The 23,079-nt window shown below is 41.8% G+C and overlaps 1 protein-coding gene across 2 annotated transcripts in view; it reads right to left on the bottom strand.

Annotated features, from left to right (window-relative positions):
* parga (poly (ADP-ribose) glycohydrolase a) overlaps window positions 1-23,079 on the bottom strand; it is a 30,012-nt gene that overhangs the window by 2,713 nt on the left and 4,220 nt on the right. For both annotated transcript variants that reach the window (XM_069658828.1, XM_069658829.1), the window contains exons 8-16: window positions 18,037-18,129; window positions 16,204-16,358; window positions 11,500-11,579; window positions 11,324-11,384; window positions 9,952-10,027; window positions 7,984-8,131; window positions 2,584-2,662; window positions 2,334-2,442; window positions 985-1,090 (exon numbers count right to left, since the gene is read on the bottom strand). In XM_069658828.1, the coding sequence (XP_069514929.1) occupies window positions 985-1,090; window positions 2,334-2,442; window positions 2,584-2,662; window positions 7,984-8,131; window positions 9,952-10,027; window positions 11,324-11,384; window positions 11,500-11,579; window positions 16,204-16,358; window positions 18,037-18,129 (907 nt within the window). The remainder of the gene's footprint in view (window positions 1-984; window positions 1,091-2,333; window positions 2,443-2,583; window positions 2,663-7,983; window positions 8,132-9,951; window positions 10,028-11,323; window positions 11,385-11,499; window positions 11,580-16,203; window positions 16,359-18,036; window positions 18,130-23,079) is intronic.

Here is a 23,079-nt window from a genome sequence, read left to right as displayed (position 1 = left end):
TTTAACAGAATGGATTCCAGATTAATAAACACAGAAAACCATCGTTTGCAAAAAGCTCTGTAACCTTAACGACAACATAACAGCTCAGTCTAACCACCACATCTACACTCACTCCGGGTCTATAAAGCAGAAAACAGTTACTGCCTTCTAAAAATACCAGCGATGCTAATTCCAGGGCTAATGGGCGGGGGTCCCCGGAAGCTAATATCATCCTTGGGGACTCCAATGGATCTATTTATAGCAAGCTGTAGTCGAAATTACGAAATGCACTTCAATACAAACATACACATTACTCTGATCTTATTTCCAGTACATTTAAATCAAGCACAGCTTCATGAATGTTTGCATAACACAGAAGGAGCTCCTTTAGTATCTAGTTGTATAATCAGAGTGTCAAAAATGTATGTGAATGAAAATGTGTAAAGAAAAACAACTGGTCCTCATTTACAGGCTGACGTACTCGAGGGGACAGTAAGGTAAGTATGCTTTTAAAGAGTGATGCTCTGTAAGCCCACAGAGACCTGCATCAGCCTGGATTTATGGCGTCTCTTCCCTGTAATCAATTACCCTTTTAATGGAAAACATAAATGTGTGTCAGCTGATCAATAAAGGGAGGGAAGGAACGGCTGAGTGACACCTTGGGAGAGCTACTAATTGACCAGAGAGGTTTGAGAGAGAGAGAGAGAGAGAGAGAGGGGCATCTGTGACTGTGTCGTACAGTCCATAAGCAGGAATGTTGAATGTTCTTGAGCAGGAGCTTCAATGGCTGGGAAGCATGGTGCTGATGAATGGGTGATCCTGTCAGAACTAATTTACCTCCTGCTTGAGAAGAAGAGTTAAAGCAAAATAATGTATCTGCTTCTTTTTATAAGTAGTACCATTTCAGCTCTCATGTATGAAAAAGTGTTGGATTTGTGACACTTGAAACACCCAAAGCCATCTCCCCTTAATTTGGATGCATGTTTTTAATTCAGCTGATGATACCTTTGAGCCGTGTGTCTCCGCCGAAAGCTCCACATCCCCAGTTGCCTGTCGCCACTGCAGAGAGGTGCTTCCTGTTGGAGTTATGTCTGTAGAATCCACAGTATGCCTGGGATACATGAACAAAGAGGAAGAGGAGGAGGGAAAGAAAATACATCACAAAATAGAAACAATATTGAAAATAATATTGAAAATAATTTAATAAATTATTTGTAAAATATGTTCTTATTCACAAATGAATAAAGAAAGAACCATTCTGAGATAAGTACAGCAGCGTTGTCTTAAGTTAGGTTAGTTTTATGTGTGCTGGACATCAAAAGGTAAGTAACAGTATTGCAGTGTAAACCTCAGGTTGAACCTTAAGCAAATTTATATATAGCAATAAAGGTTTTGTAAGCACACACAGGTGCTTAATAAGGGAATATGCATATGCAATAGGGGTGCGAACGAGTACTCAGGTAAACGAGAACTTGCTAAATAAATCATAATCGGTTTTGTAGTCCTATATTTGTTCTACATTTTATCCCAGTGAGTTCCCTGTGTCATGTCGGCCTATAATTGTTATTTAAAAAGCTATCATGCTTGTTGCTTTCTGTATTTTAAGAATAATGCCCATGGCGAATTTGACAATAATGTCATAGGAACCACACGCAGCCAGCTGTAGCAAAAGAATCCTGTTTAGACTGAGCTAAAAGCTGCTGGTGAAACCACGGCTGATGGTAACAAATAAAGCTTCGCATGGCAATACTGGGAGTCGGTCAGCTGCTTGGCCCACACGTTCCAACTGGCCATCAATGATGGTTTCAAGGCCGTCCCTAACCTAGAGCGCATCGTGGGAGCGGCACCCTATTGCTTAGAAAACATGTTGAATTTCTGCATCCCTAATATGCAAACATTTGACCAATCAGATGAAGCCCTGGATGCATTAGTCAGCCTTAACTGGTGACAATTTGGTTGCGACTGAGAGGTTAGCTAGCACGGTGAACTTGGACAGATACTGTGATGGAACAATCTCTCATCATATCTTTCTGCAATATTGAAAATTACTATCGCATATCACAGATGTTCCCCATATGACACGTACAGGAATACACGCGCAGCCTTTAAGTAACACCCTTGCAGGTGAAGTTTCCGTCAAAGTTCAACATAACAAACATTCAAAAACATCAGAATATCTGTCGCCTACTGACAGTAACATGTTTTAGAAGGTACCAAGATTTGTAACTCTATTTTAAAGCTTTCTCGTGTCCACAAAGACACATCTGTTTGAGGAAGTGTATCATCCTACTTCAGCCAACAATATTGTTTTTATTGCTTTTGCCAACAAAGACGAGGACACCTCCCTCGCTCACCTTGTTGAGTTCTCTGGTCATCTTCTCAGGGAGAAACTGCTCGAAGAAGTGCCTGAATTTAAGAGCATCGATGGCCACTATCTCTGTGCATCGTCTCTGCCAGTCATCCCTGGAAAGAAAAACATGAGTGAGTAAAGATGGGAGGATCGTTCCAAGTCCCCTCTGAGTTCTTCTGACCGAGATCACTATGTGTGGCAGCAAATATCAAGGGAAAAGAAATGATGAAACAGTAGTATGTAAGCAAAATTACCTGGGAGTCTCATCCTCGTATCTTTCTTTCCATTGGTAACTCTCAGCGTAGCCAGAATATTTGCTGTACTGTTCCGTGCCTGCAGAGGACGAAAAGAAAGTCAAGAAACAATAAATGTCATGACTCAGTATTCAGCAGTCAAAGCACACAGCAGGCCTAAATCTGTTTCAGCGCCTTGTTTCTCAAATCAAATTTAGTGCTTTCTATGCTCCCCGTGTGGCTACACAGTATCAACTTGTATTGGATTGTCATAAATAAAGGCCATTGATTTAATAAGTAATCCGCTTTGGGGTTTGAAATGAAAAGCTTTCAGCCATAATAGGAAGAAATGGTTAGAACAGAAGAAGCTAACCTCGGCCACATTTGCAAAACGCCCGCAAAACATGAAACAGAAGCATATAATTAATTAACTGAGGGGTGACACACTTTTGTTACCAGAACAATAGGTGTTTTATAATGTGTTCTTGTATGTGCTCAGGGTTGGAGCTGAGAGATTTCATCATTCGTAATAACAAATACAGCTGCGCTCACCTCTGAAAATGATGCCTATTAAAGGCTCCATATATTATGTATAAGGTTTCAGGAAGTTACAAGAGCAGGATTTAAACATATGATTAACCTAGCTTTTGAAGGTTGAAGTGTTCATTATGGACTGGTTGACTTTTGTGTGCTACTAGAAGAGTGTGAGAGTTTTGTTTACAACAACTATAAAATATAAAAAAATATTTTTGGAACAATCCCGGATCCCATCGGTTAAAGTCTGACGACGATATAGCCTCTGGGAACAACCGTGAACAGGACGGGCGTGTCTGGTATAGCCAGCGGTTAGCGATAAACGACTTCCTTTTCCGCGTGCTGCATTTTTTACAGAAAAAGAACCCGTTTTTCCTGTGATTTACTTTAATTAACGGGTCTTGCCTTTGCTGAAATGTCAACATCATGATGCAGATTAGTAAAAATTAAAGATGAAGCTTTGTCAGGTCTGTCCTCAAGAGGAGAAGAAAACTACTTCTAAAATGCTCGTTTGTTGAACGGAGGTCGGATCGATCGGGTTGAATTTTAGATCTAGAACAGATCTGTTCTCTGTCAGCATGTCTGTTTATAGAGATTAATAAGAAGCTAAATCATCGTCAGATAGCCGCTGATGGGAGCCAGGATGTCGGTATGGTGGATTACGTTCCGTCTGCTTTTGCTCTCCTGTTTTTCTTGCATATGCCGCAGCCTGCTGAAACGTGATTGGTCAATATTACTCAGCCTACAAGCGAAGTATAAACGGAACACTTGCCGTCCCTAAAATCCACGTCCCTGTAAATAGAGAATATTTTAGAAGTAATACTGAAGGTGATTTTTGAAAGTTCTTATTAATCATACTGCTTTTACCTTCTTATAATGGACTTGATTTGATTATTGTAAGTCTAAACGTGATTCATTATGTTTTTGTCCCTTTCTATGACTTTCTCTGACAGTGTATGACTCACACTAATGGCCTGCACTGGAGCCAGGACTTAATGACAGTACAAGAGAATTATGCTTCTATGTAGAGTAAAACCTTGGCTGAGCGAACAAAAAGGACATTCATTTAAAACATCTTGCACCGTTGTCCAAGTCCAGCCACTCAAATGAGGTTCTTTCTACGACACCAGCGACTCCTAACGTCAAACAACATGCTCCCCATATCACTTCGTCCATCGGGAGCTGTCCTCCTCCTCCTTCACCTTTATCCTATTTATTATCGCAACTGCCTGTGACAGCTTCCTGGCATACAGGCTTCCATCACGAAATTACATTGTGGCCGTCTACCTTCCGGTCTGAAACTGCCTACGGATAAAAACGGATGCAACGTGTATGTTCCAAAAGCACTGAACGGCTACTTGGTTAGCACAACACTTTAGACAGAGACCACTTCAACTGTAGAAAAAAACAAACTAAGACAGCGATTAAGAGTCTAGAAACAGAGACAGGTCTGCATGCGTGCGAGGAATATTCTGCAAGGTTTTAATGAATGTATGGCGTAGCTGGCCCATTCCATTAGTGGAGCAATGACCTTAGTTGGGCTATAAATTCCTTTCTGTCCAAATGTAATAAAGTTAAGTGGAGAGGAGGAGGAGGAAAAGAGGGAGGCAGAATGATAGGAGGCAGGGAGGGGGGACGATGACTAACCACTGAAGGTGACTTGGAAGAGACGGGAGTTTCAAAGAAGACGACATAGCGCCGTACCAAACGGATAATGCTCCACTTGCCGAGCAGGAAGGTTCTTAACGAGATGGAAGTGGATTGACTGAACGTCGACTGAAAAGAACCGGTTGTTTTTGTGTTTGTTTGGTGGTCCCACAACTGCTCTTTCTTTTCTCTAGTCTGCTGTTATAAGCAGAGCATTTAAAACAAGAGATGTGGAGTATATAGAGACGCTGAGGGTGCTAATCAGGCACAAGTTCAAATAAGGCGACACAAACAGAATCAATCAAGCACAGACATTTGGGAGGACCATCTATATTTGAGTTTCTACACGCACAGCTACGTTATAATATATGCCCGCATGTCAGACGGATGGGTTTATCAAACTGGATAATGATGCGTCTTGTGTCATCAGAGGCAGATCTGAAGGCTTATTTTGATGTCCAATTGAATACAGGCACCATCCAGGACAACATGATGGTAAATATGTTTGCCCAGCTAATTAGATAAAGTGGCAGTAAAATAAATATGAAGTGGGCATAAATAAATGAATCAATTAAGGCCATTTCGAAGCGTGGTGATGGGATAAAACAATTACACTATGCATGTATTTGATGTGTCCAAGCTTACATTTGTATTTTTCATATTTTTTGGAAGCAATGGTCCACAGGCAAACAGTATTACAAAAATGCCTCCATGATTTTAATCTGCGCTTGCCCTTACTTTGACCAGTGGTGGGCGAGGTACATCTGTGAGGTAGGAAAAATGTGGGATGGCCAAAAGAGGAGGGGGGAGGCGGAGGCAGAGGCCGGATGCTTAGACAGGTTGACCGACGCAGAGTGAGTTGGAGGTTGAAAAATAAAGCAATTCTGCTGCAGAGAAATGAAGGATAACTGGGCAGTCCCAAGTGGATCGATGCGATGGATTTACCTTCGGGAATGGATAGAAGGGCGGAGAAAGAAATGAACAGAGCCCAATAAACACAGGAGGCTCAATGAACGAGAGAGAGTAGAGTAGAACTCAGCGCTCGTTCTGCCAATTTTACGTGTAAAACTAGAAAAAGGCGTGAGATACACAGATATGTGTGGTTTCTATAGAGGGAAGAGGAAAGCCGACAAAATACCAACAATAACAAGCAATAAAAGTCCAATACACCACATGACATGAAGGTGCATTACATTCAGAGTATTTAAGGTCTAGTAGAACTGTGAACGACTTCAGCTCGATATGTGGTCTTATCTGTCCTTATTACACGGCTGTGTTAAATACTTGATTCTGATTGGCTAATTATGAGTCTGTTATTTCTCGCTAACAGCCTGTTGCTACGAAGAACAGACCGTTGCTAGGGATTCGGCTCTAATCACACAATTCAGAGGACTAACTGTAGTCATATCAATCCGCAGAAAGAAGTCCGGTAAGCACACAGCTGTGTTTAAAGACACTGAATGGAAAAGAGAACGTCAACAGACTCTGACAGTGACGAGACAGAAAAACCTCAATCAGATGCTGCTCTGATTCCTGCGCTCCCGTTCACCGTGTCTTACTTCACCATCAGTGGAAATGTTTCCATTTAATGTGAGTAAAAACAGCTAGGTTAACCGTTGCTATGGATGCAGCTCTCACAACAGAAAAATAATCATCTTTAAGTTAATAAAATAATTTCCAAATCAATCTTTTGTGTCAAATAATTGATTTTGTAAGTAGGTAGCCATGTAATAATCGGGATAATGTATAGTGAGCAGGTGGTTATCGCAGAATGGGCGATAACCACCTGCTCACTATACATTATCCTTATATAATATTATGATTTTCTGTAACCATCACTCCAGATGCTAATTGCCGCATAATATCAGCAAAGAAATATACAATAGTAGACATGTCACACTGTCTGTCTCCTCTACAATGGCTCCATTCCCTGAAAACTGAGAGTAAACAAGCACAATGGCAACGAAAGTCTTAACTGGGTCTGCACCTTTTAAAATCCTGTCATAATTTCCAGTGTGTGTATGAGGACATACCCTGTGGGTGTGTGTATGTACATGTGTATCAGCAGAATAATTAGCACAATCTTTACAGGCCTGTATAGCTCAATGGAAACAAGGACAACAAAATGGTAAGGATGAACCTTTTAATCCCATGAAAGAAGCTCCGAGGACTAAAAGGCCTTGCGAGAGTGCCATTACTGTTTTGTACAAGTGGGATATGGAAACTTTAAGCTTCCAAGAATCTTAAATAATCTTCATTTGTGCATTTTCTGATGCTTATCTTATCCCAAGCACCTCCTTGTGGATACATTAGTGTTCTGCGTCTCTTCGCATGTCTCCTTCAAGTCACTAAGTGTAAGACCTGACACTATATAAAATAAAAATAATTCCACTGCTCCGTACGATCTCGATTATATCTGTAGCTCCTTCTCCTCCAGGCTTCAATGACATGAATGGACATTTGGATCATTGATGAACTGGCCTTCAGTCTCACTGCTCAAAACACTTCTGAGGCTTTCTTTCATCTGTTCAACTATTCCTTCTCCTCTTCATTACCGAGACCCTGTGATACTTCGGGCCCTTGGCCTGGGGCAGAAACTTGTTCCCCATCAAACAGATGCAATTCAATGTATTTTCTACAGTAGCGCCACATCGAGAGACTGAGAGCAGGTGTTCACTCTCAACCCATCTGTCTCCTGTACCCAGTTGTGGAAGCTGTGCGTGCTAGAGATCACATGTTGGAACGCTCAAACTACATCGTTTGCAAAAAGCAAAGCAGGTCACCAAAGCAGACATTCTGCACATGAAATCACAGAAAGAATTGATTAACAGGCAGAAGTTTGGAGGAGCCCAGTTACCAAGGGGATGCTGAGCATTGTGATGCCAAAATAATTGGGAATTGGAAACCCTTGAGTTCTGTTTACTCTGTTTTTTTATACGCCATAACCTTTTAAGTATTTTTAACTCTTGACTAACCTGCCCTGTGGTTATTTATTTACTCAACTACTTGTTTTATGTTGTTATGCACTACTCCACTACTGCCACAGTTTTGCCTTTGTGGACTTTACATTTCTGCTTTATTCCAAATCTCAACAAGCAGATGACGTGAAGACGAGGACACCTCAAAGGAGGAAGGAACCAAACAAATCACATAGATGCATTGTTTAAACATGGATCTCCAGATAAAACAAGGTAAAAGTCAAAAGTGTTCAAGAGGCTCAGAAATGAATGACATATAAACCTGTGATGATGAGGCATTCGTTGGACTCCAAAGCTTCAGTAAAGAGGCGAGAGACGATGAGTTCAGGGTTGATGATGAACCTGATCTCTTCCTGGACCAGTCCGTGTCCTGTTACTCCTCCACCGACAAACCTGTTTGCAAAGTCCACCTGGTGAAGTAAAAGAAAAGAAAGAGAAGAGTTAGTCGGTACTTTAAGCAGCAGACGGCTACGGTGTTCAAAGAAAAAAAATAGTTCCACTTTGTGCACTTCTTGTTGTTGTAGTCCAGCTGTCTACTACGGGGAAAAGACTGGTCTGCTGTAGTCAGTACAACGTCGAGTGTAAGCAGGTAATTATGTTTTTTATCGTATTTGACAGTGTCATTTCTTTTACATTTGATTCTACCTTTAGTAGTTGTGTAGATTATTAGCATATATGTTAAGGATACCCGCTAATTTGACAGTTTTTCCCGTTTGTTGCAGACATGTCCTCCATTGCCAGCAGCAGTCAGGTTTTTCGCAAGAAGCAGACGTAGAATGTTTCACCGGCGCTGTAGCAGGCTCTCAGTCACTGCTGCTTAAAGTCCCTACTAACTCTTTTTAGAAGTTATGTGCTCTCATTGGACTCATTTGAGAAACAAAATTTGTACAGTGAGCGTAAGTTCAGGTATTAGCAACTAGACCCTTTATTTAAAACGTAACACATTTTGAAACAGCAATACTAACATAAAGCCCTTTCCCTCTGTCTGTTCAATGCGATTGAAAAGAAGGCTGTCATTCTGAAAACAAATCCCTCTTAGTGTCTCTTATTATCTGTCCCATACTGTGGTCATTTAACACAGATAAATATCACTGCTCTGTTTCCTGCTTGTAAATAATCAAATCAGGAAATTGTAGCAAAATGATGCGACAAATAAAATCTAAGAGATGATGTGGCCTCCTGACAACAAGTGTTGACATCAGTGCTTTTAAGTGATCTGTGAAATTATTGGCAAAATGATGATGGTCAACATCTGCTTGACATTAGCATGTTAGCATTTTCGCTGACAGGTTAACGTGCCATTGATAGCATTTAGCTCAAAGCCCCACTGACTTGCCTTTTGGCTGTATATGTCCTAAAGTTCAGAGTATGTCACCTTGAGAAATGGACTGAGATACAAAGCCAAAAATATTTATGAGATCACTGAAGAAATATTTTGATGTGAAACCCACTCCTTGTTTTTGTGGCATGGATAAGAGGACAGCCCATTCAATCACAGTGCTGCTATTTAAACAGGCTGTCAGGGGTGAAGGTTCTGCTCACTGGCCCACAGCTACGTCAAAATGTGTGACAGTGAGTGTGTTTGTATGAGCATGTGTGTATGTTTTCGAACCAGTTGCTCAACTCCTCACCTCCCTCTCTGGCTCACCCCCTAACCCCACCCCCTTCACCCTTCAATCTCACCTCCTGACAGAATGACAGCCCACTCTGCCCTATCCAAACTCAACACAGAGCCAGCACCCGGCCTGCTGAGGTAGCTATCAATCTGCCCGCAGGACTCCTGGCCCACTGGGTCGCCCCAGTGAGAAGGCTCACCCTCGTCATCCTCCCCTCTGTGTGCCTCCTTCTCCCTCATCCCCCACCCCTGGGTCTTCTCCTCCACCCTTGCCTCTCTGAGCTACTCAAGTGTATACATCAGCTGTCAGCCAGAGTAAAATATGCACCAGCCATACTGGAACATGGAGGGGAGCAGGGAGATGGGGTAAATGGATGCAGACATGGGACCAATATCCTTCACAGATATGCACAAAAATTATACAACTGGTTTTTGATTTTCTGCAGGTAGAGGACAAGGAGTCAGACAAGAAGTCGAGTGTCTTTGACTTTTAAAAGTAAAGGTGAAGGTGGTCAGAGTGATGTACAAGTACAAGTACAAAACAGACAGCGAGTTTATGGTGTCCCTGTTGTTTTCAACTTTGCACAAGACGTCCAAACGTAAAGGAATTCCTACCTGCAGCATCCCGTATCCATCATCTTCGATCGTTCCCTCACACGTGATATGTAGGCGCATAAGCTGAGTCTGGGAACTGGACGAAAAGGTTGTGAAATAAATGTTATTCTTTCATCAAAGGGTAATTCCCAATATGCTTCAGCAAACCTTGGATCTCCTAAAAATATCTGGAGATTTGAAAGAAATAGCTCTTGTCTGGATGTGAGGTGAATTAGTATTCTGAGGGGAACACAGTTGCCAGTAAACTGATCCAAAGCTCAAGAGATTTTTTTTCTCCTGGAACTTTTCTTGTAATTACTCTGTAGGAACAGTGGTTTGCACAATACACCTTCAGGCTCTTTGTATATGTTCGACACATCCTAATTTTAGAATTTACTCGCAATATTTCTCCCGGGACCATTTGTGAGGCTGGATGTGATTATAGCCCGAGCTTCACCCTGGACACTGAAGGACCTTCAATCCCTGCTGTGAAGACATCTTCCTTTTGATATGGTGGCACACTTTTGAAGCCATGATCCTAATGTATTATAACCTGCCATCTAAACGTAAGTTCTTTCAGCTATCTGTATTTTGCGACACTTAGTCTCACAATCTCACCTGCTAAAAAGCCACCCATCAGCACCATGCTACTTTTATAAAAGGGCCAGTTATATGATTTTCAACGTCAGTCCTATCATGCTATCATGGGGAGCTAATGCCTTTATGATAGAAAAAAAATGCAGTTTGGCTCTGTGCCTTTGATGCTATCCGCTTCTCCAATGGGCCCTGGAAAACCTCCGCCAGACTGTGCAAAATGTGTCATCTGGTGGAGGCCAAGGAGCTTGCTCAACTACGCTTCCTCAATCTAGGACGCCCGCCTCCGATGTCATGTCTCGTTCAAAATCGTCAGGTTTGAAATGTAGACTGCAGACCTGAAGACGATCCACCACTATATTCTCATCGTTCCGCTCTGAGCCATTGCCTGCCTTGAAAACAGTAGTATTTCAATCCAGCGTCTCTCGCTGGGCCGTTGCTTTCAGAGGGAGGGGCGCAATGCACCCTGGGTGTTGTAGGAATGTAGAATGGGCGAAACCACAAGCTGTTTGTACAACTTTCTCCACAGCTATGGCGCCGATTTTTAATATTATTGCTTCTATCGATTATAGAGAAAAGCAGCTCTGACTGACAGTGGCTTTTTCCAGGGGGGAACTGCTCCTTTAAGCTCATGCTGGGGATGTACTACTTAGATAATATATTAAGAATCACTGGATATTTATTGACCACAGCACTTTGAAAATAAAATCTCCTTCAGTATGGAATACAGATAAACCTTTTTTTAAAATCAGTTCCTTAAATAATTTCATTAATTAGATAATAGAATAAAAATGAATACCTTTCCCAGTTTGGAGAATTGTTCAGTGTTTGTCTTGTGAATGTAACAAGACCCTTGGGCTCTTGAAAACAAGGAAAAACAAATCGTTATCAAAACATGTTCACCAACAGAAAAACATGGAGAGGATGACAGAGACACAGTGATTGTGACATCACGAGGACATCTTTAAAGCTTACTCGTCTCTGTAACTCTCCTGAAGTAACACAGCAGAGTTTTCAACTTCTCGATTTTCCTTGATGAAGGGCCTTCAAACAACCTGAAACAGAAAAAAGGAAGTCTGAGTTCACAAACACCAACATTTTTTGATATTAAATAAAACTGTTTATGCTTTAGCAGACAGTCCTGATTCAGTAAGGGTCATTATCTATACCTCGATGCACAACCATGCCATAGCATGTCATGACTGAGGTCAAGCTTTTACACTGGCACGATATCTCTCCCATCATCCTCCATCCTAAATACAATGACACTGCCTGAGGCCGTGCTTCAGTTCTCCGTTGTTATCATAAAAACTAGGGTGGATGACGGGAGGAAGGAGAGAGACAGAGAGCATTGGGTGGACAGCTTGTATCCCCCCATACTGATACTCTGCCTCCATTGAAAGCAACATAAGCATCCATCTTTTCCTGCTGTGAAAACAGAGGGGAAAGATGAAATGGAAAAAGGGAGCGCAAAAACAAACACATTTATTTAAAGCAATTCTCTCATAACATTAAAATTCCTTTAAAGCTCCTGTGAGGAACTTGAGGTTTGTGTTGATTTTGGCGCCCCCTGTGGACAAAGCAGTCCCTCTTATCTCTTTCCTGATTTTTTCCTGTACATGCTGAAGTGGTGGTTTTTAACAAAAAATCTCATCCTGCTTTCTTTAACAGTCATATGTTTCACTCACTTTTAATTTCTGCCCTAAAAAATGTAAACAAAGGCAGCGTGCAGTTAATCGCTTTGTCTGACACCTACCCCCCCGCCAGCAGTTTCAGGCCTTAAAAATAATGATATAGATAATCAGTCTTGTCGCTGATGGTCTGGTTTGCTTTTGTAGGTTATATATAGTAATGAGAACTAATTTCAGTCAGTTTCATAACCAGATAAAAACTCCTCACAGGAGCTTTAACAAAACCTTCCTAACGCTCCATGAACCCCTCACTCCATTTCCCTTTGTCAGTTTCAATTAGTGATAATGCACCCTGGAGTGAAACACAGGTGGATGATGAGATTTCCAGTAGAGCCACAAATCAAGCTTTGCTGAAGACAGAAAGCCAACTCATTATGAAGTATTTTGTCACAATATATATTGCAGCAGTTTTCAAGGGTTGTGCCATTAAATATTTGGTTTCCATCCGATGTAAACTTACACACCAGATAAAGTGCACGAGGAGATAATGTATCAGCTTTAGCATCACCAATTAGGCTATTTTCTAGCAAATAAGGTAGGGATTTTGTATTGACGAAAAACTGGGATTTTATTTCTCCATAATGAGCGTTCATCGTTGACTAAACTGTTAAACTGGCCGCCTGTGTCATTTTCTTCTCAAACAGAGAAAAACACAAGCTCAAGAGATAAGTCTGCCTTCTTTCCTCCCCCTCGAATCTATCCATCACTTAACGGAGGACAAACCTCGACAGTTCTGCCAAAACAGCAATCAGCAGATTGCTTGCTGCTCTGCGTGTCCAAGACAGAGAGCTACAGTAGACGATAAGCAAAGTGACGGACACTCCCTCAATTACAGAGGGAAAGGGAGGGCCAGTAACGATCCAGGGCCCGTTTTAGACTGCACTGGTTGTCTTGTCGTGTCTCATCTTCTCAGAAACACCAAGACTTTTTTCCCCCCCTCTTGCTCTTTCCTGCATTTTGCTGCCGGCAGAAATGCTGATGGTGAAGGCAGAGCCAAGTCACTGGGACCGAGTGCTGGCGTGGGTCTGAAACAGCCAGCGCCGCGACTGGAATCGATGCTTACATTATTACAGAGGCCTCTTTACTTAGCCTGCCACTAACGTTCTGATGTGGAGGCAGATACTGTGCACCTGCACAGATGACTGATTGTGAGAGTACGATTAAGGTCCAGATAAAACGAGGGACATGAAGGAGAGGAATGAGGACTAAATCACACACTAAATCACACATAATCAATAAAATCATTTCTAAGATTCAGAAAATAACAGTGCTCGACCCTCTGGGGGGAACAGATGGCTAATAATGATTGCAGGGAATATCTAAATTATAAAGTACTAAACCTACCCTTCATGTGCTGCAAGACGTATTAGCCAAGGACTGTATAAAAGAAATGGGTGTAGCCACCACGATGACAACCTCCTTTAAAAGCCTAATATAGCATAGTGTAGCATTTTGGCCATCACAGGCAGACATACCCTGAAGCATACCCTGCTTTATGGTCAATTTTACTCTAAATGGGACCTTAATTTACAAAATGAACATCATGCTGTATTGGCGTCGGCAGAACAGCAGCAGCATTCCAGCAGAAGGGGACGATAGCTAAAGCAGCAGCGGTTATTGTTTACTTCCGCCTGGCGTAGCAGACTGCAAAATGAATTTTAAAAGCTCCTCCATATTACATACTACCGCTGAACGCAGTATGCAGTATATAGTATGTAGTACGGCATTTCGAACACAGCCTCATTATAAACAGATGGACGACATGACAGCTCCCCAAAAGTGAAGCCAAAACATCTCGAGCGCCCCCTGCTGACTGGCTGCAGTATAGGTCATAAAGTCCGCCTCCTCCATGTTAACAGATGGGACATGAGTCAAACTATAAAATCAAAATACAAGTTAAATACATTTTTCTCAAATATGGTTTCTGTCATTATAGTTAGTTCTTATCATGCTGATTAACATCAAAGTGTTCATTTTTCTGACAAGTTTATTTTTAATTAGTTATTTGATGCTGTAAAAAGGATGATTGACAGCTCTGTTGACAAATACGGCTCCTGCAGTCGGTCTGTTCCAGATTAGCAGAGTAGAGGACGAACGACGAGAGGAAACGTAACTAAAACAATCAGCCACTGAAGTTTCCATATCTGTGATCGTCTGCTTCAGACTAACACAAGAAGCTGGTCTGCTGTTAAACACGCCGACGTGCGGGATCCCTGTTGTTGTCTTCAGTAAGTTAAGTGTGTGTTTTGGTTAGAGGAAGTGGCTACGGCGGCTCCACCCACTGATCTCTACTGCGCAGCTCTGGCTCCAAATGACGTCACCATCACAAGATGGCAGTGCCTGTTACGGGGGGTATTTTGACTTCAATTTCATACAATGAGAGCAGATAGAGACGCGTCGTCCATCTGTAGACCAAGAGACTATATCAGCCTCTTATATACCGTCTATGGTGTTATCACGATCATTATAAGGTATTACAAAACCAGTAAATGAGGCAACAGCACCAAAAGTTATCACACAAATCCCTAATGATGAGACGGTGCCTTGACAAATTGACTTGACATGATATCTGGAGTGTATCCCATGTAGGTGCCTTCAGGCCAAACAAGCAGTAACAGGGCTGGTTTATATATCTCATTATAACTCTGTTATCAACCCCACCTCACCCATACACAGCATCTTAACTTTCTATCCATTCTCAGCTGTTACAAAGGTAGAAAAATATGTTAACCGTCTGCCAGATTGAATAAGACATCTCCTGGAAGTCATCATATTAAACATATCGGGCAGGATCGACAAAACAAGACAAAAACAATAATTAAATCTTTCTCCAACAGAGAATCAGCTGACCCTCGTTAAAAGAGACCAGAAAACTGTGATAACAGACAATTAAAGTCTCATACTGCCAGAAATTCTGCTGCCATTTCACACCAGAAGAGCAGAGGTTGTGTACTTTAAATACAACACAGCTATCGCTCTTACACAAGCCTTACTGCATTCATACATCACTTCCCTCCGTCCCGAACATCGTGACACATCAAGATTCTGAGAAGCCGCCGAGGCAGAGAGACAGGTGTGCTGTTAAAACATCTATCAGTCAATTTGTTTCAATTAGCCATCCCCGGCTTTCTTAACAGACCACTGCTTCTGTGTAGGTCGGAAACAGAGAACATCAATTTGAGACTCCTACTCTGAAGCTCCCTCCTACACGGAAAGGCACAACAAAAACACAGAGCTTAAAGAGATTGTCTGCCCACAGTCCCACCCTAAAATCTAAAGGTGAAAGCACACAATGTTATATCAAAACTACCCATAAAAAACACCATAAATAAGCTCTTTGTCGAATCGAACTCTCTGTGTTTAACAGCTATATAGTTCACCTTGTTGTGACCCACTGCACACAAAAGCAACACAGGAAACTTCAGTGTAACTGTGTGTAAACTTGAGCAGAAGCGGAGTAAAAAGAGAATTCACATATTAGGGGTTTTCAAGGCAGTAGTGCCCCCTTATGGAAATCAGCTTACTTTCCTGTGAAAGGTAGGATCACTAAAACAGAGGTAGTCAAACAAAATACAACCGGTTGGTAATAGATTTGTAATTAAACAAGAAAATAATGCACATTTTTTCACACATTTGTGACTCAATTACCAGAAAGAGAGCGAGACTGCGAGAGAAAACCTGAGCAACACGGGATGTTCTGCAGTCATTTAGGAGCAGAAATAAGTATAATGAGTCCAATCATGCTCCTGTCCAACAGCATAGTAAAGCTTCTTCTTGTAGCGTTCAGACCAATGAGGCTAACTCAGGATCGATATCTGCGTCTCAGATCTCTCCTGCCTAATGTAATGGCATAAAAAGGGACTCAAGGGGCAGATCTCTCTTTGGGAATAAAATACCAACGACTGAAGCGCACCTAATTACCCTAGAGAGCTACTGATCATGGTTTTGTTTCACCACAGTTTTCTTGCAAGGGATCATGTGCCTGTACCTGTAGAAGTTGATCTCAGGGTAGTTGCCGTACTCCGACTTGCGGGAGTTGCGTCGGGGGAATGTGCAGAAGAAGGCGTTGGCCAGAAGACAGGATATTTGCTCCTGAGACAGAGTCAGGGAGTGGTTCGTCCTTGACTTCAGGAGGGGGATTGGCTGGAAGAGAAACATAAAAAAGAAAAGCAGCAAAGTGACAAAATGAGAGACTGGAGAGAGATGCAGGAGGAACACACAAGATCACATGGGTACACACACACTGTACATCAGAGGGTGAATGGGGGTAGATAATTAGTTTAGCAATCTAGCAAGCAGAGGAGACAAGAAGAGTTCCATTAGGTAAATGGGTGGTAGTAATTAAGGTCCTGGTTTTCTTGCTCTCCCCCAGGTTCGCTCAGTCAGACATGCAGGGCCCATCCATCTTCACTGATTAGGGCTAAAGAGCCTCCCAAGGCTGCACAGTTAGCAGATCAATACCAGCTCTAGTAACACACACGTAAACATTAGCCTTGACGCTTAATACTGCAAAACTGAGCGGAGCGTCAGAGAGCTTCATTATCAAACTGCTAGAAAATGATGCTGAGGGGAAATCTGTAAGAGAAATTCCCTCCCTTAGTTAAACCTGAGCATCTTAGACATTCTGGTTTCTGTCTTCGGTAACAGGGATTTTCCATCCTGCCCTCAGTGGGAGCGGAATTATTAAATTAAACTGTGGACTCAGAAAAAGATAACTGAATTGAAAAGATACAAATCCTGGAATTCTTCGTTGCTATAATTGATGACAGAGGACTTAAATGAAGACGAATGGGGATGACATTTAAAAGATCTGTGACACAGATCAGCTCCATTTACTGTGAATTAAAGAGAAGGCCCCTGTTTCTTGTAATATATATTGCTAAGAGGAGGAACGGCTGGTGTGGACGTCCACAGGAGCAGCCAGAATTTTATATTCCATAAGCATAAGACATCAGATGGATGACTGGACACGAGACAGACCTCTCCTCTCTCAGCCCTCTCTTCTAATGAAGCAGTTCCTGATATGGACCGAAAGGATGAATTCATTATCTAGCTGTTGTAACTCGTGAGCTGATCTTGTAAAACATCCACCATCTAACCCATTTCCTCTCCACCCTGCTGACCGCACGCACCTACATCCTTACTCCTATACACCTTTTCACATTCTCTTGACTCTTTAAAGGAGCAGTTCCCCCCTGGAAAAAGCCACTGTCAGTCAAAGCTGGTGTTCTCTGTAATCGATAGAAGCAATAATATTTGAAATTGACGCCATAGCTGTGGAGAAGCAGCATATGGTTTTGCTCATTCCTACAACACCCAGCGTGCATTGCGCCCCTCCCCCTGAAAGGAACAGCCCAGCGAGAGACGCTGGAGTGAAATACTACCGTTTTCGCTGCAGGCAACGGCTCAGAGCGGTACAGAATCTGACATACGACGAGGATATACCGGTGGATCGTCTAAAAAATATTCAGGTCTGCAGTCTACATTTCAAACCTGACGATTTTGTCCGAGACATGACATCGGAGGCGGGCATCCTAGATTGAGGAAGTGTAGATTAGCGAGCTCCCTGGCCTCCGCCAGGGGAAGTGTTTTATGTAGTCTGGCGGAGGTTTTCTAGGACCCATTGGAGAAGCGGATAGCGTCCTCCAAAGGCACAGAGAGAGCATTTTTTTATACCATAATGGCTTTAGCTCCCCATGATAGCATGATAGGACTGAGGTTGAAAATTGGCGAACTGGCCCTTTAAAACCACAACAGCTCAATTCAATTTCTCAAAAACATCCCCCCTAAACATCCACTGTGCAACATACGCTGGACTTACCATTGTGCAGAGGCGAGGAGCACTGAGTGCTAGGTCAACCATGGCAGGTAGTACCTTCTCAAACAGGTGTTGGACCTCGCAATGCTCAAGACACTGGAGAGAGAGAGAGAGAGAGAGAGAAAAAAAGAGAGATACAGGCATAAGAAATGTTAAATGGGATACCTCTGTGGAGCTGACTGTGTAGTTAGGCAGACACTCACTCAGAGCCAGCTGTCAGAGTGAAGGACCTCAAGTGGCACATTGGTTTGTAGTGACACTTTTTTTGCTTACCAAAATCTTGAGTAGAAGTTAAATCCAACAAGAACAATTCGATCATAACCACAGTGAAGTAAAGACAAAGATAACCAAAGTGAGACATGAATATTAACATTCAAAAGAAACAAAGACAACTTAATAAGTCACTGATTTAATGAATTACATCATACTAAAATATGGAGAAGATACTCAATAACGTGGGGTAGGGCTGAATGATTATTATTTAATTATCTAAAAATCTAATATCACCTTTGACAAACATAGCACATTCTGTGATTTGAAAATTGCAGTCGGCCATATTGCGATTTCCCTAAAAAATGTGATTAACTGTTAAGCCCTAATGTGGGGAAAGATCCACATTGTTTTAAATGAAGTTGGTAATTTTCTCAACCAATACCATGCCATACTTTGGTTTAATTTTAAGGTGGGTACAGTTACAGTGTCAAAATACACCCACTTTCATATATATATGCATATGTTTATGTACATTCATACACCAAAAGTAAAATACCTTTTTTAAGTAATAATTTCTTTGATCACCTTCATAAACCAGTCCACATTATCCTTTATCTTATCTGTAGTTTAATGTAAGCAATGACAGGAGCCCATAAAATTAAAACAAATGCATCTTTACATGAAATTATTATTTCCATTACAAACACTTCATTAACCTCTTTTTCCACTGGTGAAGGGTGGGTGTTAGAGGTTTGAGCCAGGATAACGTTATCATTTTCCTCACCACCAGTAGCAGGATTTTAAAGGAAGATATAGATAAGGAAAGTATTACTATAAATGTACAACTGCTCATGGGGTCGCTAGCTCAGCAGTTAACTCGTGCATTCCATGTACAGAGGCTACAGTCCTCAGTGTGGCGGCCCAGGGTTCGACTCCCATCCCGGGCCCTTTGCCGCGTGTCACAACCCCACTTTCTCTTCCACTGTGTCCCGACACTATCCAATGTCCTCTGTCTCACAACAAAGACATAAACGGCCTAAAAAAGTTCTACTTTTCATTTAAACATTTTTAAGTGGGAAAAAAAAAAGTCCTGGAAAGAAAGAAGAAAATCGCACACTTCACAACCTGCTCAACATCACAATTATTTGGTCATAAAAAGGTTTAAGTGTTAAAGCTTTTTGTTATTTTCTTTACAGTAATTCAAATAATGTCTTTTGGGGTTTAGTAGTGTCTTGTTCAGAAAATGAGACAGAATGGCCCTGAAAGTATCAGAAGCAGCCAACTACTCGATGAAATGTTTTAATGGTTTATTAACTGTTTGACAGCGAGTCTGAGGTCATGACCCCTTTACAGGTAGCCAATATCTAAGAGAAGATGCTCTGACCTCTCATATCCAACAAGAAAACTCTGTCAGTGAAGGCAGGTAGAAGTCTATTATTGTTTTAGGGTGAACTCCCACTCCTCAGATATCAATAATCGCAACACTTCAACAGTAAAAGAAGAAATAGAAGTGCGGCAGAGATACACAGAAGCTGTTTCACAGGAATTTACCATCAATCTGGGAGCGAGCCTGCCACGGCAGAGGCATCCATACTTCAGCCTGTAGCTTACCTCAGCATCCATCTGCAATTCCCTCTAAAATAAACACCCAGTTATTCCATCATAGACCCAGATTTACAACGCAATCACTTATGAGTGTATTGGCTTCGAATGTCACTGTCATCAATCACTTGCCTTACTCTATCAAGGTAAGCACGGGAGCTTGCGCTGATTAAATGGACCTTCTGGAGCAAATGCAAATGACCCGTTGTGGAGAGAGTGGCAGGGTGGCTTGATTTCCAACAGGAAGTCTTTGGTGGGTGATTTGGTCGGGGGGCATTTATATGGCTGCAGAGCAGGTCTGACTAAATGCTGTCAGAAGTAATGAGCTGGCAGACATCATAAAGCGCTCCTGTGGGACTAATAGATGGTGGTTGGTGATGCGGCAGGAGGAAGGCAGAGAGATGATCCCGCAGACTTTCCACAGCTACAGCAGCTGGCCACAAATGTTAAGAACCCACAATTAACTACACCCTTCACATCAATACTTATGACGGAGTGAGATCCAGCAGGATAGTCAGGATTTACCGACAGATAGGCTAATGATCGATTACGCTCTGATCTTCAATCCAATCTGGTCTTTACAAGTTATTTTATCTTTCCTGGCAGCGAAAGCAAGGCACGTCTCGATTCCACATTTTGAATATTTTTTTTTAATTAAACACAATATCCTTGTGCCCTTATGATAAGGACAAGCACTCAGTGAAGAACCCCTCCCCTTGTGCCCTCATCCCAATACTTATAATTAACCACATGACCATTAGCGGTCACCGCAACCCAAGCAGCACTGCCAGCTTCAACAGACCCAGGTTTGTCATGCAAGCTTCAGATATTGACAACGCCAATACTAAAATAATGTTTGGAATTAAACACAAAAGAGAAAAATAGAGAGAGAAGGATAGAGAGAGGTGTGTTAGAAAGAAGACGCGGGGGTTAAAGTTAGGGTAGGGGGTAACTCTAACCCCAAGCCGATACTACCTACACTACCACATGGCTTCTAATGGCCCCGACAACTCAAACTTGGAGTTAGATGGCCAGCAAGAGCCAGCACATCAACAGGGTTATCAAGTGGGCTTGGAGACTTAGTAAGCTAATGACAGAGAATGCCTCATCTCGGTTAAAGACAGCCAACCTTCATAACCACAATGAATCATATTTGCGTGTCTAGAAGTTCCTTATATAAAAAGGAGAAAATGTGTCATAGAGGCTGGACATTAATTTGCCTTTTGATTGAATATTTGAAAATTGAATGAGCATTGAAACGGATGATGATTACTATTTCTTTCTATAATAATTAACATTAATTTTTGTTTGTTACTTAAAAATGTCAATAAAAACTTAAATTGCAAAATAAATTCACTATAGGATAGAAAGAAACAAAACTAGCGACAAAGCTTAACTCTGAGAGAGATGGATTGTGTTGTTGCCTTGCTGCTAAACGCTCACATACTATTGGAAAATCAGCTGTATTTACTCTGGGCTGCTTTCCTGCTCGGCCCTCAGACATTCATCAGAAGGTGACACTGTGACAGTTTCATTTGGCAGGGGAGAAGACAATTTACAGACAAGCCCTAATTTGGATAACTCTCTTTTCCCACCCGTGTGGCTATTACACGTTGAGCGGAGTGTCAATCACTGGCCCGCGGGCAATGCACCTCTTGACAATTACTCCAGTGCGGCAACAAAATGTTGCTCCAGATTTAATTAGGTGGTCTTGGCAGAAGGGGTGCAACAATTAGGATTCGAACTTGCCACAAACAAAAGCAAAAGAGGAGTAACATTTTTTTTTAAAAAGGAGAGAAGCTGCAAAGTTATTCTGTTAATTAACCAATCAGTGCCCAAGGAATGGATTTACAATTTTTTTCACTACATTAGTCTGTGTGTGGGAGATAAATCTCCAAAGATGGTGCATGTCCGCTCTGCAGAGGCAGCCGTTAATCATTCCTGCTGAACGTTTAAGCATGATTTTCTGAATGCTCCCTCGCCCTGCATCCGTCAAATCATCACTCCATCACAGAAATGTAACTGCCAACAACCAGGAGCTTTTTTATATCTTAGCATGTATTTTTCACAGTCCTGTCTCACTTAAGCCACTTTAACTTTTAATATGGACACCTTGACATGTCCTTCTTCTTTAAACACCTCCCTCTTGTGCTACATTAGAGCAAGAAAGATCCAGTTTCGTGCAGTCTTTACTTAGCATCCTTTGCAGATTTAATAGGAGCTTTTAATTAAATTGGATGAAGCCATAAAAACGCTCAGGCAGCTATTGATCCACCGAGCTTTCTGCTTTACTCCGCGAAATTATTTTAGAGTTGAGAAAAAGAGACCACTTTAGAATGGTCTGAAATTAGCTGAGTAATCAATGACGTGAAGGGACGAACATCAGGTTGAAATATCAATCCGACTGGACTGAAACAAGAATCAAATGTTTTAACTTTATAGTAAAAGCTCCATTTAAATAATGATACCACTCCTAATGGCTCAAGCCAAGACATAAAACAGAAAGAGCTCGACAGTAAACTTCTTGTTAGACTAAATGTAGGCAAACAAAGGCTTTTAGCTGTAATTGGTTTGTGCCTTTTCAAAGACTTCATTTCTTGGCCGTTGTGGGCGGTTATATGGCATATATGCAGACTCAGTTCAAAGTAACCGTATCACTGTTTCTACAAGATTTCAGGAAGAATTCTCAGCAAAGATGGAAAGGTAAAGATTCATACCACACAGGAAGGAGTTTCTCTCTAGAGACTTTAATCCTCTGTAATTAAAGACCCTAATTGTCTGAACAGAGGATAAGAAGTGTTCAAAGAAAAGGAGAAGGGAGACAGAAAAAAAAGAAACACATTCCCCTGGTTCACCTGCACCAGCTGCCGCCGCCATGCTCGCTGCTCATCTGTCCTTACTGCATGATGCCTGTTAAGTCCTGTGAGACTCGCAGGTACTGCGAGGGGACGACGCACTCTGACGGGCTGGCAGCCAAACAGAGAAACACAGTCTCCCTTTGCAATAACAACTCGAGTTTATCATCAGCTTTGGCTTCATTCTTCATTAAGGTTCATTTAAAGACATAATTAATCACGGGAAGTTTTATAAACAGTTCCAGTGTTTACCTGCCAAAGTTCACAGAGGCTGACTGTCAGAGCTATGATACACACAAGTGGCTGCATGACACTGATGAGGTGTTTACTTACATGTCAATTCCCCTTAATTGCAGATAGCCTGTTAAGACTAAAA

This window comes from Semicossyphus pulcher, unplaced genomic scaffold (assembly GCF_022749685.1).
Source record: "Semicossyphus pulcher isolate SPU_LCO1_2020_fin unplaced genomic scaffold, fSemPul1.0.p SCAF_12, whole genome shotgun sequence".
In the NCBI taxonomy this organism is placed as follows: domain Eukaryota; kingdom Metazoa; phylum Chordata; class Actinopteri; order Labriformes; family Labridae; genus Semicossyphus; species Semicossyphus pulcher.
This window is presented reverse-complemented; position numbering and strand designations above follow the sequence as displayed.